General features: G+C 31.1%; 2 protein-coding genes across 11 annotated transcripts in view; one reads left to right on the top strand and one right to left on the bottom strand.

The window, feature by feature from the left end:
* The window catches only part of LOC105144994 (myotrophin homolog), a 32,021-nt gene extending 28,369 nt beyond the window's left edge, over positions 1 to 3,652 (top strand). For both annotated transcript variants that reach the window (XM_011054287.2, XM_087408047.1), the window contains exon 3: positions 1,892 to 3,652. In XM_011054287.2, the coding sequence (XP_011052589.1) occupies positions 1,892 to 2,068 (177 nt within the window). In that variant the 3' untranslated portion in view covers positions 2,069 to 3,652. The remainder of the gene's footprint in view (positions 1 to 1,891) is intronic.
* egg (SET domain bifurcated histone lysine methyltransferase eggless) overlaps positions 1 to 16,074 on the bottom strand; it is a 31,987-nt gene extending 15,913 nt beyond the window's left edge. For 4 of the 9 annotated variants that reach the window (XR_015545732.1, XR_015545731.1, XR_015545733.1 and 1 more), the window contains exons 1-14: positions 15,778 to 16,074; positions 12,937 to 13,206; positions 10,274 to 10,409; positions 9,882 to 10,022; positions 9,392 to 9,756; positions 9,034 to 9,260; positions 8,481 to 8,886; positions 8,136 to 8,366; positions 6,257 to 6,601; positions 5,907 to 6,074; positions 5,523 to 5,831; positions 5,122 to 5,414; positions 4,536 to 4,860; positions 4,004 to 4,225 (exon numbers count right to left, since the gene is read on the bottom strand). Coding sequence is in view for 6 of the 9 variants with exons in the window: in XM_011054284.2 (XP_011052586.1) it covers positions 4,019 to 4,225; positions 4,536 to 4,860; positions 5,122 to 5,414; positions 5,523 to 5,831; positions 5,907 to 6,074; positions 6,257 to 6,601; positions 8,136 to 8,366; positions 8,481 to 8,886; positions 9,034 to 9,260; positions 9,392 to 9,756; positions 9,882 to 10,022; positions 10,274 to 10,409; positions 12,937 to 13,206; positions 15,778 to 15,804 (3,450 nt within the window). In the remaining 3 variants the exon portion in view is untranslated. The other 5 variants (XM_011054280.2, XM_011054286.2, XM_087408037.1 and 2 more) reach the window with 5 other exon arrangements.
* Between the last annotated feature and the right edge of the window lie 21 nt (positions 16,075 to 16,095).

The raw sequence follows: 16,095 nt of genomic DNA, 5'->3' as shown, positions 1-16,095 counted from the left end.
GTGTGGCTATTAAATAACGAGACTGACGCTGCTACAGAAGAAGTACGCATGCGCCAAACGCCAGCGACCGACAGCTGTTTAGCGTGAAGCCTTCTCTTTCGAATGCAGTACCTCTCGCTTCTTTAAACAAATCCGTATAGCCGTAGCTTTCTTTCGCATTAGAGTTGTTTTTTTGTTTCGCCGGAAAAATGATAAGTGTAACAATAGAGCAACGAATTGTTGTGAAATTTCACGTGAAACTTGGAAAAACCGCTATTGAAACTTATAATTTATTGAAAGAAATGTATGGCCATGAATGTTTATCGCGTGCACGTGTTTTTGAGTGGTTTAAGCGTTTCCAAGACGGCCGAGAAGACGTTGAAGATGATTCACGCCTGGGTCGCCCTTCCACGTCAAAAACGAATGACAATATCGAAACAATCGGTAATCTGGTTCGATCATCGGTTAAGTATTCGTGCGATTGGTGAAACTGTAGGAATTGACAAAGAATGTGTATGGCAAATTTTGCATAACAATTTTAACATGAAAAAAGTGTGTGCCAAAATGGTACCTAAAATTCTCACGTTTGAACAACAAGAAGCTCGCAAAAATCTTTATACTGACACTTTGAATGCCATTGAAAATGACCCAAACTTATTGGAAAGGATAATAACATTAAATTAAAATAATATAAAATTAAAAAGAACAAGATTTGAGTCCGTTGAAGCTGTGAAAGAGAAAGCGGTACGCGTCCTGAAGGAGCTGACAGAAGAAGACTTTCAGCACTGTTTCAAACAATGGAAGATTCGCATGGAGCGTTGTAGGGATAGAGGAGGGATATATATTGAAGGTGATAATAAGTAAATATGTATGAAATCAAAATAAATTGTTTTACAGCGTCAGTCTCGTTATTTAATAGCTACACCTAGATATAATTATGTATAATTACATATAATCATTTTGTATATGTACGCAAAATTTTCTATATAAAATCAGATTAATTTAAATAAAAATAATACAGATTTTGCTCGGTTTTTGCTGCCAATCTGCCGTCAAATTATGTTAATAGGTTCTGCTCGGTTTCTGCTCACAATCTGCTGTCAGATTATGGTTGTGTTCCAAAATTTACTGCCAGTACTGAAAATCTATAATTCACTTTGCGTGTACTATAGATTTTCAGTACTAGCAGTAAATTTTGAAACACAATCTATGTCAACAGACATTTTGCTCAGTTTTGTCCATAGTGGAAGAGATGGTGTGTGCAGTTGAATAGTGTCTCTTTCTAAATCTTTATCCTCTGTCTATGGACTGTTCATAAGGTCCTACCAACTGTGAAACGCTAAACATGGAACAGTATTCATAGTTTATTTTAACACCGTCTTAAATATAATATCTTAATACAGTCCTCAGATTGACTTAAGATATCTCAAGATTACTTAAGATAGTCTTAAATGCAAGAATCGATTATGAATACCGACCTGTTTTGCATTTCACAGTTGATATCCTTTGAACCTTATGAACAATCCACAGACAGAGAGAGCAGAGATTTAGAGACACTGTCCAATTGCATTACACCATGTTATTCTTTCACCATAGTTTTTGTCAATCTGCTGGCAAAACATGTCAGCAGGCTTTGTCAACAAATCCATAGCCAAATGCACAGATGGCTATGGTTTTGTAATCAAAATCTAATCGAGTTTGCTGCCAATTTGCGCGCAATTGCTAACATTTTGCTATAATTATATAATTAATTTCTTACGGCTTAAGGCTTGAGCTTAGATAATGGCTTATTGTAAAAAGCCCACGAAATATTTTTTCCTATTAGATTTAGGAACATATATTCCGGAGCGTTTTATTTTAGAACACCCCTGTGTTTATTATTAAGTGCAATAGATAAATATATTTCTTGCAGGCTACAGATAAGCATGGAATCACAACATTGTTGGCAGCGATATGGGAGGGACACACGAACTGCGTAAAATTGCTATTGGAAAAAGGCGCTAAACCAGACGGTTTAACGCCAGATGGCACGAGCTATCTGGACGCAGCTGAGAAAGATGAGATTAAACAGCTTCTGAAACTCCACTAGCATAAAGCCAAACAAAATGCGGTATTCTAATTTTGTTACTTTGATATGTTAATGTTCCTCCTTATAGAGAGAGAGACTATTCTATCAGCTTTGTTTTGATTTTTTTGTCTATGACTAGAATATGTCATATATTTAAGCACTCTAAATTAAATAAAGATAGGTACGTGGATACTGTTTTATAATAATGTACTGCATGTCGAGAGATTGTAATGAAGAGCTGTCCTTTATGCAATAATTCTTCATGGTTCTAAATATACATATAAGTTACAGATTTATCATAACAAAACATTCTTTTGTAGCTGAAACAAGTTACAAAAGTTAATTTAGTTTAAGGTGGTTCTTTAATAAATCAAGTTACTACAGAAATGCCAAATTTCTTTATATAATGAAATTAAAGTAGTGAACTTGACATGTGCAAAATTCTAGAGTAGATTAACAATGAAATAAGAGAGAAAAAAATGTTGAAAATGTAATTTTTAACGTTTATAATTTATTGTTAGTGACAGATAAAGATCAGTAACTACTTCTTTGAATAACTGCATACATATACTTACTACAGATTTTTTAAAAAGCAAAATAATAATATAATGATTCAAAAAATTATAATTGTAATGGTAAAAAAAAATTAAAAGATTAATGGCCATTTTGGAAAAATATTTAAAAGAGTTGAAATGGCAAAAATCAAGTAACATAACCTGAGCTTGTTTTTGTTTAATAAAGTTGCAGCTCTCGATTTCATTGCAGGTTGGAATAATTTTTCTCTTTTCTCTTTATCTTTCTTTCTTACAAATTTTTCTTTATAAAAACTTCGCTTATAATGTACACTGTAACTCGATGATGCAAAATTGTTACAAGAACAAATTGTACAAGAATCAACTTCTTTTTACTTCATCACTTTCACATACTATTGTGTATTTCATACTATTTCATTAAGATATACATATAATTTTAATATTTTATCTAAATTATGTAGATATTAATGATTTTGAGTGAACCCTGGTGAAATATCTTAAATTTTCACTTTACTAAAGAATCACATTAAACTTACAATCGTGTACACAAGGAAAATCCCGACACACAGCACATCGCTAATTGGCCAATTTAAAATAAAATATTCTCATTGATAAAGTGAAAGGTTACTAGAAAAGGTTACCGGCCGAGTGGATGTGTGCTATCTCACTGTGCGCTAACGGGACTCTTCCATGTGAGCGCATGCACACACACACATACACAAAATGTAATTTTGCTAAATATTTTGATCTATTCTATAAGGTGCATACTGTTTGTTATTAATTTATAAATCCTGAAAACTTTTATACATTTTTATGTCATAAAGCATATTATTCCATATTGAATTTGATGTTTTTGTGGCGACGATGGATCCCTTGTACTCTTAAACAAAGTGCTACAAATATTCTTTGGAAAATACCTGTGTACTGAGTTGAATTTTGAACAATATATGTATAAATTGCGATAAAAAAAAAGTAGTATGTTTGTAATGCTAACAACGTGTAACGTGTCTAATGGATGCTAAGAATGTACAATCAAAAGTAATAAGCAAATACAATACATTATTGTTATGAACACTGCTCTCATTTTCTGTAACCAATCGATATCATATTTCAAAAAGGAGGTAAAAAAAAAGAAAAGAGAAATATATTTTTTCATATATAAAATTACATTTAAATATCTACATGAAATTGTACTAATTAGCAATATGACACATCTACAGAATTCATCAAAAAATGAAATCACAGATTTTTATATATGAAATGTTTTAAAATAAATGTATGTTTCATATCTTCGTGTATTTGCTCATTTGTATCATAAATTTAAACTTTTTTTGATAAAGATAAATAATATAATATGTAGTATCAATTGTTGACTTTGCTAAAGAAAACAAATTCTATTTATACAAAGAACAAAATTTATTACCATAAAATGCACAGCTCATAGAAGACGGCCTCTACAATTAGCTGCACCGCATTTGCAAATGATCACTTTGCCCGGTATACTTCCTACGTCATAACTGTAATTCCATGTAAGTTCTTGTCCAGCTTTTATATATTGTAACGCGAAGAAAGCCACCCATGGAAAACGCACGTCATGTGTATCGACAAACACATTTTGTACAAATACGTTTGGATCGCAAGAGTGCTGAAAAAGACAATTTTGATGTGTATAAAAATGATTTATATTAAACGTTATAATCCGTAAATACTTGAAATTGGAGAAATTGTACTAATTAGCAATATGACACATCTACATAATTTATAAAAAATCAAATCCCACAGATTTTTATATATGAAATATTTTAAAATAAATATATGATAAAGATATCAAATCACATTAAGGATGTTAAATAATTTCGTAAAGTTTTAAAACATTCTGAAAAATTCAAAGATCATTTTTTTAAAAGATAGAAAAAAATAGAAAATTAAATGCCTTGTAATCTTTTGTCACTTACATTCAAATAACGACCGATATTTCCAGTCGTTTTAGCATCCATAATGTAAACGGCTTCGTCTTCACCGAAATAATCTCTCACAGACTTAAACGTCGGTCTTTCTATTTGATTTGGTTCTAAATTAGGTTCGAATCTACTTGGCTCTCTTCTTACGTCATTTCTACTATCATCGTCATCACTGATATTAATCATATCCTGATTTTCATTAGTGGATGATTTTGCTGTATTTTCCAAACCTCTCATAATGCTTTCATCATCGCTGTTTTCTTCAGATACATCTGGTTGATTGTCTATTTCGTGTCTTTTCCGTTTCCTCAGACGTTTCCTATTATAAAGATCTTTTAATAATTTTTTTCATTTACATAAATTTATACATGATAGTCTAGATAATTGTTGTAATAATCATAAAAAAAAGATTTTTAAATATTTCATGCAATAACAATAATCTATAATAAGAAATTAGTAATTATGTATTAATATACTCATATTAAGAGACGTGTAATCATGATAGTGTTTCACGCTAAGTATATTTTTTAAATAAAGTATGTTTCGTAAGTTAGTAGTATAGAACACAACGGATACTTACCTAATGGACGAAGATTCCGCGGTTGTTTCTAACAAATCATTATTGCAAGAAGCCACATAGCTATCAATATTGAAATCTTCGTCCGAATCATTAGTGCTTTCCTTTGTATTATCCTCTTCCTCATCGCTTACGTCAGTAGCTTTTTTCTTATTGTCATCTTCTGTAGGTGACATTAATATTTCCGGTTCGAGAACATCACTTTCATAACCCTCCTTGAAACCTTCTACCACTTCCACATAATCTAACTCTGCCAAATACTCATCACCATAATTTTTACCCCCTTCATTTGCGCCCTATATAATATAAAATAAAAAAAAGCAGATATAAAATAATAATGAATAGAGATAGATAGACAAGTTTAAGAACTGAGATATTGATGTAATTCAGTCCGTATTCCGTACCTGTTCGGTAAGTAATCTTCCTGCATAAATGCAGATAAAAGCGCCATGGGGAATATCATTGAGGCATCTTATGCCCCAACCACGCGGTCCTGTTTTAAACACTTGTAATTTTAATCTGAGCGGATGCTGTACTACTCTGTTGAGACACGTTTTTACGGAACACTTGCATCCCGAATTACATTCGTAAATTCCTGTGGTCACCGGTTCTGGCAAGCGTTTATAAATATAACCAACAGCGCTGTTTGGCATTTTTCCTCCCAAAGTTGCCCCTTGTATTGTTAGCTGCCAGCATTGGCATTTCTCTTTATCCTACGTGTACATCACAGCAAAGCAAAATAATGCGTAAATTCACGTTATTATGCGCGACATTATATGATTTTATACCTGACAATCATCTTCGCAATCGCAGCTACATAAGAATGCAGGATCTAGATTTAGATAGACACCTTCCGTTGGCTCCCGACGTGTAGTGTATCTTATAGTATCCGGCTGAGTGTGATCCAAGTCATTTACACATGGTATCGGCACATTTTCCACGCCATAACTGAGATCCTTTTAAATATGAAATCATAGTCATATTTTCATTTTTAATATCTATATAATTTTAATATATTACAACACACGATATATGAATATTCTATCTGCGAGAAATTATTATAATAGTTTTTGTTCACATTAATCTATCAATTATGTTGTTAGACATAAGTTTTTATATTTTGATTTTGATGACTTACCTTGATGTTGATAAAGCATTTTTCTACAACGAAGTCAGCGAAAGCGCGCACCCAATAATCAAAATCAAATAGATCGACAGATAATGTACTATTGGTAATGCGGAGATAACGATGTAGCTCTTCCATATTTCGCAATCTGACGCCGCACGGTGTCTGATATAATATAACTTTCTTGCCCTTAGAGAATTTGCAAAGTTGGCGATGCCAGCCGCATAAAAGCGGAATAGAGAGTGGAGAAAGCCCTTTTAAATCGTCATGTGAAACCTTGATACCCTTAATACATCTTGGCCCACATTTATGAGCAACATATTTCTTCGGCTCGTATTTCCTCTGTGTATGATAAAACTAAAAAAAATGGACAGCACATAAAATTAATATTATGTTGATTAATAATATGCTAATATATGCAGAAAGAAAAAGAGAGAAATTATATAATTGTACAATTTCTCTGGCAAAAATTTTTCTTCAAATTAATCATGTATAGATTTCCCAATTTTTTAAAAATGTTTGTATAATTTTATCTTTTTAATAAAATTTCTCAGATTTTCGCATGAAATAAAATATTTTTCAGAAATGCTGAGAAAGCAACGTCTTTCTCAAATTTTCTTATACATATTACATATATGAATTCTGAAATATTATAAGATTTTACAATAATTTTTGAAAAAAAACTAATAAAATCTGAAGAAATTTAAGGTATTTTTCATAAATATTCCTACATTTAAAAAATGAAAAATTATTAAAAATATGAAACATAAATTTTTAGGATTATTAAAAACGATGCTGGTATTTGTTTTATACTGAACATAATTTTTGTAACAATTTTTCGTATGTATTCCTAGAGAGAAATTTGAGAGAGGACATGACGGCTTTTTAGTAGTTTTGACTTCTTCAACTGAGCTGTACACTGATTGAACGCTGATACGGAAACGCTCGCTATGTGACAAAATATGATGCGGTGACCAATGAACATGTTAGGACCTGTAAACTTATTAACTACTGCGTCACATTTTGCTGTATGGTAAGCGTTTTCGCGTCCAGTGTGCAGAAGCCGTTTTGCCTGTTACCGCAAAATGTTACCTTGCACTCTACCGTCCTCTAAAGAAGTGAATATCAACTGCACAACAATGTCTATTTTTTTTAGAGGTACTCCTGATGGAAACAAATCACCAAAATCGCTAAAATAACTCAAATATATCATATTCATCAGACATTACATGATCTCAGCGATTTATTTCCATCAGGGACATGGTAAAATATAATGGATATTGTTTTTTAAAAAATCCTTTTTCTAGAATTAAAATATATATAATAACAGACTGCAGTCTGTAAAATTTCATATAAAAAATGGAAAAAAATTGGAAAATTACAGATTTGTTATCGTCTTCTGGTGTCTTCTATCGATTTGTAACATTTGCTTTATGTAAGTTTTATATTTTTTATGTATAAAGAATTTGATGCATCTTTAAAATAAAAGAACAATACCATGCTTTTAGAAATGAGCCTGAGTGCTATATATAGTATAATAGGGTTTCTATAATAAGCCATTACGTAATCTTTAAATCTCAAATCATAAGAAATTGATCAATTATAGTCGATTATTCTTCTGAAACATTTGATTATGATTGATTAATTTCTTGTGGCTTAAGATTTATAGTTTAGATAATTATTTATGAAAATTTTTACGATGAAAAATTAAACATTTATTGCGGAATTGGTGGCTCATACGTTACTTGTAAGAAAATTGACGAGATCCTCCAGGACTAGCTTTAATATAACTATTTTAATGCGTGAGTTTTGTGTGAAGTTAAATTTTTGCCTCTCCACTGAAATGATACGCTTTCGTCAGTATTTTTTTTAATTAATATAATTTACTCACAACGATACTATGTGACGGTTTCGTTTCCACGGTTGAATTGTACGTTGTAGTATCTACATTATTTTGCCTTTTGGCAGTACTTTTTTTAGCTACTGCACGCGGCTGTTGCAGTGCAGTGGATGGTGTAGTAGACGCTACACTTGTAGTAACTGTTGTTTTCTCCGCTTGCAGATGTTGTGTAACATCCTCTTCAACGTTGGATGTATATTCAACGTAAGGTAAATTATTTTTCTATGGAAATTACAAGTCGTAAGTAGAGGATATACACTATTTTAATATTATATTATCAATCAAAATTGTTAAAATTTCTCTTCAAACTAATTTTCCAAAGTTTTGTTCACTTACATTGGACGGAGCAGGAATACGATGTCGAGTATGTACATTGCCAGACTGTTGAAGTTGTTGCCTCGCATTGGCCTTCCGTACTTCGAGAAACAAAGGGCCCAATCTAGTCGATCCACGATAAATCCATTCAGTTCTCTTATCGGCGTCAAAATGCATTTGCACTAAACTCGCATCGACCTGTACGACTCTCGCAAGCCACCATTTACCATTCCATTCAGTCTTAACTATTTGACCAGGTTGCAATTTCACCATTGGTCTTTCAGGATACGATTCCAGGTATTTCTTTACAAACTCTCGCGATTCGCTAGGAATATCCTCCCAAATGCGCGGCGAAGTCTCCCAAACTAGTAGGATGTCATTATGTACGACATACTGAGCGTAACCGTCATCAAAAAATACGAGATATCTGTAATAAATAATAAATACGTAACATAATATTAAATAATATTACAATAATACATAATTTGCATAATTCTTACATGGAAAAATTTGTATATCTTACTATCATTATTTTCTATAAATAAATCGTTTAAGGAAACCTTTAAACGCTCACCTATACTTATTTATAGATTTTGGTGTTTCAGCAATTATTCCGCTGTAGTAATTATTAGAAACAACATCGTGAAATATTGCCACAACTCGCGTTCCAACTGGGATCATAACTTTACTCAGTTCGGTTGTCGCTAGCAGTTTGCCAGAGACAGTCTTAATTGCTGCATTATACTTTTTCTGGATAAGTCTCACGCGAATATTCCATGGATTTGAAACTATATTTAATACCTACAGAAGGATCTTTATATTAGAATCTTGTTCGATTTCTTCTCTTTAATCAAAATACAAGCGAAGGAAATGTTTTGTATGATAAAATACAATATTGATGTACAATGTAGATGGATGAAGATTTTACGAACCTTTGCTTTAATCCATGGCATAACTGGACTTTTCATAACATAAACGATATCATCTATCTCCGGAGAGCGTTTAAGGAGTGGACCAGTCGGTGGTAAATTAGGAATTATTATTTCCTTAGTACATGATGGTTCAATCGCTAAAACTTCTAGCTGATTATCTTGCAACAGCGAAGAAGGCGGAACACGTACTTGTGTTACTTTTTTCGTTGCTACAAGCGGATGGGCAGTCTCCGTAATTTCGTCGTTTATTTGCAATTCCTCGAGCATTTTAATTTGCGGTCTAAAGTCTTCGTATAAGTTGTTACGCAATTTATCCACAGTACGCATTATTTCCCGTATTTCGGTATTGAGAGAATCATTTGCCGCTGTCAATGCATAATACGATATAAAGCAAGTCTTATGTCTAAATAAAAGCAGAAATAAACAGTTTGTACTTTTACATGCATCTTATGTTTTCATCTAATTAATAATTGGAAATTCTTCGTCTTACCGCATATGTCTCGCCATCTCTGTTTCAAAGTTTCACATGCAACTTTAGCATGCTGCTCCACATTGTACTTTTTGTAAATATGTGACAATGTGTCATTTAATTTATCCTTGATATCTAGAAGTACATCTTCCGGGATGTATTCTGCAAAAAATGATAAAAACATTCGTTATTTTATATACAGGGTTGGCCATATTCGACGGAAAGATGTTTTTTTTTCAATCATGGGAAATGTCGTTACTCGATCTAACATCTCTGTCAAAAGTTACAGTGTTGCTAGATCTTTCCGTCGAATATGGCCAACCCTGTATTTTACATATTTTTGATAATTATAAAATCGGATTCTTTTTTTTAATGCCATAAATATTAAAAATAATCGAAGACACTTAATGTACCGTTATTATCCTTCTCTAACTCCTTTTTCTTCTCATCATCGGAATCATCGCTATCAGAAATTTCTACTTCCATTGTATGATCCGGAAAATAACAATCTAATAGTGATCTATTTTCTACAAAGGCTTGTACCAATTGCTATAAACAAAATAATAATTATTATTCGATATATATATCTTAGGGTTGGCAAGTTATTTGTACGCGTTATTTGTAACATCGTTATCGTTACAAGTTATTTTTTTCAGTAACAAATGGATAACGACGTTACATTTTCTTCTGAATAATGTTCATTGTAACGCATTGTTACATTTTTAGGGTAATGGTAACGATTTCACTAATTACTTTTATCATTACTTTATTTCTAACAATTGCCACAAAGTTTTAGATGTTGATGATCAACACATCTAGTGACAAAAACCGCGGATACTTTTTAGGTAACCCAATATATTGTGTGTGTATATATATATTGTATATATATTTGTGGCAGTTGTTAGAAATAAAGTAATGATAAAATATTACATAAAATATATATATATATATATAATATATATCGGTTTTTGAGCTTTATTCCTCTACAAAAAGAAAGAAATCTGACTTCTTTTCAGAATATTTATCGCAAAAATCTGCATATAGTAGTGTTTTTCATTGACAGAACCACCCAGACAGCACACAATATTTATAAAATATTTACAAAATATTTATAAATATTTATAAGATTTATTTTAAATATTTTGTAAATATTTTTGTGATCTTAGATTGCACAGATCATAAACATTTATTTTAAATATTTATTTGAAATATTGCATGTTATAGTAAATGCTGTGAAGATGTTTAATGAAACATTATAATCCAAGTAAAAAATATTTATTAGAAATATTTATTTATATTTATCATAAATATTACATAAAATATTTAGTCTATATTTTAATTTCGAATAGAGCTTTATATAAAATATGTATGAAATATCTATATATAATAATATTAGGTGTTGGAATTAATTCGTAGCGTTTTTAATGAAAGAATGTTATTTATTTCACATGAGCATTAAAAAATACATTGATGAAAGTACTTCCCTCACTTGTAAAACGCTACGAATTAATTCCAACACCTAATATTTCACAAAATGAATATTAATAAATATTTATCATAAATATTCTGTGCTGTCTGGGTAGTGCGCACTCAAAGCACTCAGTGCAATTTAAATCCGTATACACAAATCGACGCAAATGTGTATGTTTAATAAAAATATAGAAACGCGATAAACGGCGAAAAAAAATCTTCAATATTATTACTATTTGATAAAATAGCATAATAAAATGTACTGAAAATATTTAAATTAGATAAAATGCCCTTTGGACATTCCAATTGAGATATTTTATTTTTATATTCAGATTAGAGTAGTGTACAAGGGGCTTTAATGTGCACTGGATTTTGCCAATAAAAAATGTTATAATATTTTTGTTAGCATTAAGCAAAAAAAGTAACGAAAAAGTAACAACTCGTTACATTTTGAGTATCGGTAACGAGTTACTTTTGCAAATTAATAACGAGTAACGATAACGAATTACTTTTGGAGAAGAAGAACGGTAATGGTAACGAGTTATTTTTATGGGGTAACGTTGCCAACCCTGTATCTTACAATTAATGTATTATATTAACATTTAATTTATTCTCATACTATATCGCTGCATATTGATAAGTTACATATTTAAAAGTCAGCAACTTTTCAATAAAACATTTTTTAAATTCTAAATTGGAACGTCTTAGTTAAGATAGTGAATATGCACAATTTCTATAACTTAACACCTTTTTTCCATATTTCACTTTCAATTATAATGTATTGGGTATAGGAATAAGTTTCCGTCCATTAGAGCGCTGTCGTTAATAGCATTGTTTGTGTTTGATAAAAATAGCGGCAATATATGTATTTGAAAAGTGTGTGTTCTTCAAGCTTTTGAGCCCAGTAGTTGGCATTCATTCGAAGCGACTTGTTTGAAACAAACATAGGCATGATAAGCTAACATGACAATGTCTGTTACATGACAATGCTAGGCCACATGTTGCAAAATCGACCAAGAAATATTTGGAAGAAGTGAAGTGGGAAATTCTGCCCCACCCGCCGTATTTACCGGACATTGCTTCTTTAGATTTCCATTTGTTCCGGTCCATGCAGTTGACCCTTTCTGGAGAACGATTCAATTCTTATGAAGATATCAAAAAATGGTTTGACGAACGCTTCAAAAGAATCAGATTCCTTCCAAATTTTCTTTCTTCGAGGAATCCATTTATTAGCCTGAAAGGTGGGAGAATGTTGTCGCTTCCGATGGAGCATACTTTGAGTGAACTCACTTTATATTGTTTTGTTTAAATAAATACATCTTTTTCATTAAGAAAGGACGAAAATTTATTCCCAAATATTTTTATACCCAATATTTTTCAAAACTGTCATAATTCGAACAATGCAATGTTCTTAGAGTAAATTTCACACCTTATCAGAATTGACATTTTTCCATATAATGGGCAGACATATCGTGTTTCTACCGAAATGTATTAATCTCTTTTTTTAAATGTTTAATTTCCTTTCATTAACTCAAAAATGCTAATTTTTTATTTAATTTTTTTTTAATCTTTTTATTAACGCAACGAATATTAAAACAAAAATTACCTTCTGATGTTGCAAAGCAGCATCAAAACATTCTTTACATATTATACGTTTCTTTTTCTTCTCGAGTGAAACCCCATAAAATGCGCACGCGAAGGAAGGTGCCACTTTCATATTTATCCCAGAGCGACATTTAAAATTGACGCAATTACTATTATACCCTTTAGATTTGGTTTTTCTTGTCTTTTTCTCGTCTTCATCTGACATCAATTCAATAATTTCTGCACTCTGTGCTTGAGCCATTTTCCGAATAATTGTTTTGCTGAACAATTCCTAGAAACAAAATATTTTGTCTTAATGATTCTAAAAAAAAATATTAGAAAAAAATTATACATCACGATATATGCACAAAAATTACTTAGGTAATATTATTAGACAAATTATAAGAATGTTATACATATATCGTATTTGTCTATAGTGTTATTAGTATATATTCAGGATTAGGAACGTTTACTTCATAAAAATAACATGTGTTACTGTTAATTTTTGTATTTATAAAGTAAGATATTACTATTAACATTACTTAGAAAATAAATGATTCGTTTCTTTTTTTCTATTACTTTTTTTAAATATTAAAGTAAGATATTTAAAGTTACATCATTTAATAATCAACATTAAATATAAAAATTATTATAGTAAACTTAAAATTCTAATAAGTAACAGGAGTTGTGAGCCAAAGCTGGATATTCGATAGATATAGATTTTTAATACATAATGAATGCTTTCCATTTGATGACACAAGTCATCACCACTGTCATTCTATCTTTGTCATTCTCTGAATGTCACAAGGATAGAACGCTTGTGTCGGTTTGCGTCAATTTGTCATCAAATGGAAAGCACCCAATATAGGGCTGCATTTGGAAACATCATCCCGAGTGCCTCTGTGCATCGTTTTATCCTTATTATTCATCCAATTGCCTAGTTTACATCGTGCACTTGATACATGTATTAACTAGTAACTTTCTATTAAATTATTTTAATTTCAGCGATATATTCAAAGAATGTACTAAATTGGTACAATAGGCATTAAAATGATTAATTAAATACACATATCGTATATATATATATATATATATATATATATATATATATATATATATATATATATATATGTTTACACGTATCGCTGAAATTAAGATCATTCAATAGAAAGTTACTAGTTAGTACCCATATCAAGTGCACAATGTAAACTAAGCCAATGTTAAATGAGGATAAGATGATATATAGGGACACTCGGGTGATATTTCCAAATGCAGCCTAGCTTATATACAATACATACAGGTGAAAATTTTTCTCAGAACTTTTTTTAATTATAATTTTCTCAGAACTTTTTTTAATATAATTTCTATACAATTTTATAACTTTCTCACATTTTTTATACAAATTGAAACACTTCACAGAAAATCTATATCTTTTCTCAGAATTTTCCATATATATTAAAATTATGAAATATCATAAGGTTTCTAAGATTTTTTGTAATTATAATTTCTGAAAAATTTAAAAATATTTTTTAAAAATTATGGAATGAGAAATCTCAGAATATTTCAGAATTCATTCTTGTACGAAAAATTCTGAGAGAAGATGTAAACTTTTCGAATATTTCTGAGTTTTTCTGAAAAATATTCCAATTCATATGAAAATTACCGTTTTTGACTATTGCCCTGGTGAAAATTATAAGAAAAATTTTCACCAGGACAACAGTCAAAAACGGTAATTATTTAGAATATCTCCTCCCCTTCTCCTACCTATAAAATCTTAATAAAAATATACTCATTCAATACATTTTCACTCAAAACGAAAAAATCTGAAAAACGCGGTTAGCCTCCTGAATCGAGTTATTAAGCATTAACGTTCGAGATTTTAGAGGTTAAGATATCTGTCATCTCGACTCGATACAGCGCTATATATACGTTCTGCTTTAATTACACAAATTCATTGCTTTAAAAATAAATTCTCTGCTTCAAACACAAATTCACTTGCTTTAAAAACACAAATTCACTGTTATACAGATACAAGTTCACTGCTTTAAAAACACAAATTCATTTTTAATACAATGAATTTATATTCGTAAAGCAGTGAATTTATGCTTTTAAAGCAGTGAATTTGTGTTTGTCAAGCAGAGAATTTGTGTAATTAATGCAGAATTTATACATAGCACTGTATCGAGTCGGGAGGACAAATATCTTAATCTCTAGTCTCCAATTTTAATGCTTAATAACTTGAGTTATTACAAGGCTGACTGCCGCATTTTTTTGTCAGATTCTTTCATTTTGAATGAAAACGCGTCGAATGAAGTATATTTTTATTGAGATTTTAAGTGAGGTGGGATGGGATAGGGAGGGGGGGGAGAGGGACTATTCTAATAGTTTCGACCCGAGCAGATTTGTTCCCATTTGGATTAGATAATATTTTACTATTAGTTGACGTTACATATTCCATCAATAGGAGAGCATATGTCATTAAACCAATCTAGGTTGGTGCAAATATGGCCCAAATACGCTATAAATAATTACCATTCATTACTTTAAAAACACAAATTCACTGGGTAATTATAATTAGAATAGCTACCTCATCTCCGATTTTAATGAAATTAGGCTCATTCGAAAAGTTTTCATTCAAAACGAAAGAATCCGGTAGAAAAACGCGGCCTCGCGAATCGAGTTATTAAATGTTATAGTTTTTTTTCTTCGGAGTGTTCCCTCAAGTGAGGGAAAGGAAAATGACCTTCAACCCTAATCAAAATATAGTTGACGGCTATTGAGGTTAGGAAATCTGTCACATAGAATTAATGCAGCGCTATTTACATGTACTTTAGTCAGTATTTATTTAGAATTGCTATCTCACCTCCGATTTTAATGAAATTAGACTCATTCGATGCGTTTTCACTGAAAACGAAAGCCTGCTATGTGCAAAAAGTTATAAACTTGTGTGAAATCGCTTCGCTCATGGGTTTACAACTTTCTACCATGGTGGAAGGATTACATAGTGTGCCTTCCAACAAGCGACACGATGCGACACAGTGATCATGTCATCTTTGTTTAACATTAGAAAACAAGGATGTAATGATCCATTGTGTCATTTGTGTCGCTTGTTGGAAAGCACACATGGGGTACGTTCGGGGAGACACAATTCGCTATGGACGCAAACGCTACTAACGCTGTC

The sequence above is a fragment of the Acromyrmex echinatior genome, chromosome 7 (genome assembly GCF_024713525.1).
Source record: "Acromyrmex echinatior isolate Ae372 chromosome 7, ASM2471352v2, whole genome shotgun sequence".
Lineage (NCBI taxonomy): Eukaryota > Metazoa > Arthropoda > Insecta > Hymenoptera > Formicidae > Acromyrmex > Acromyrmex echinatior.
This window is presented reverse-complemented; position numbering and strand designations above follow the sequence as displayed.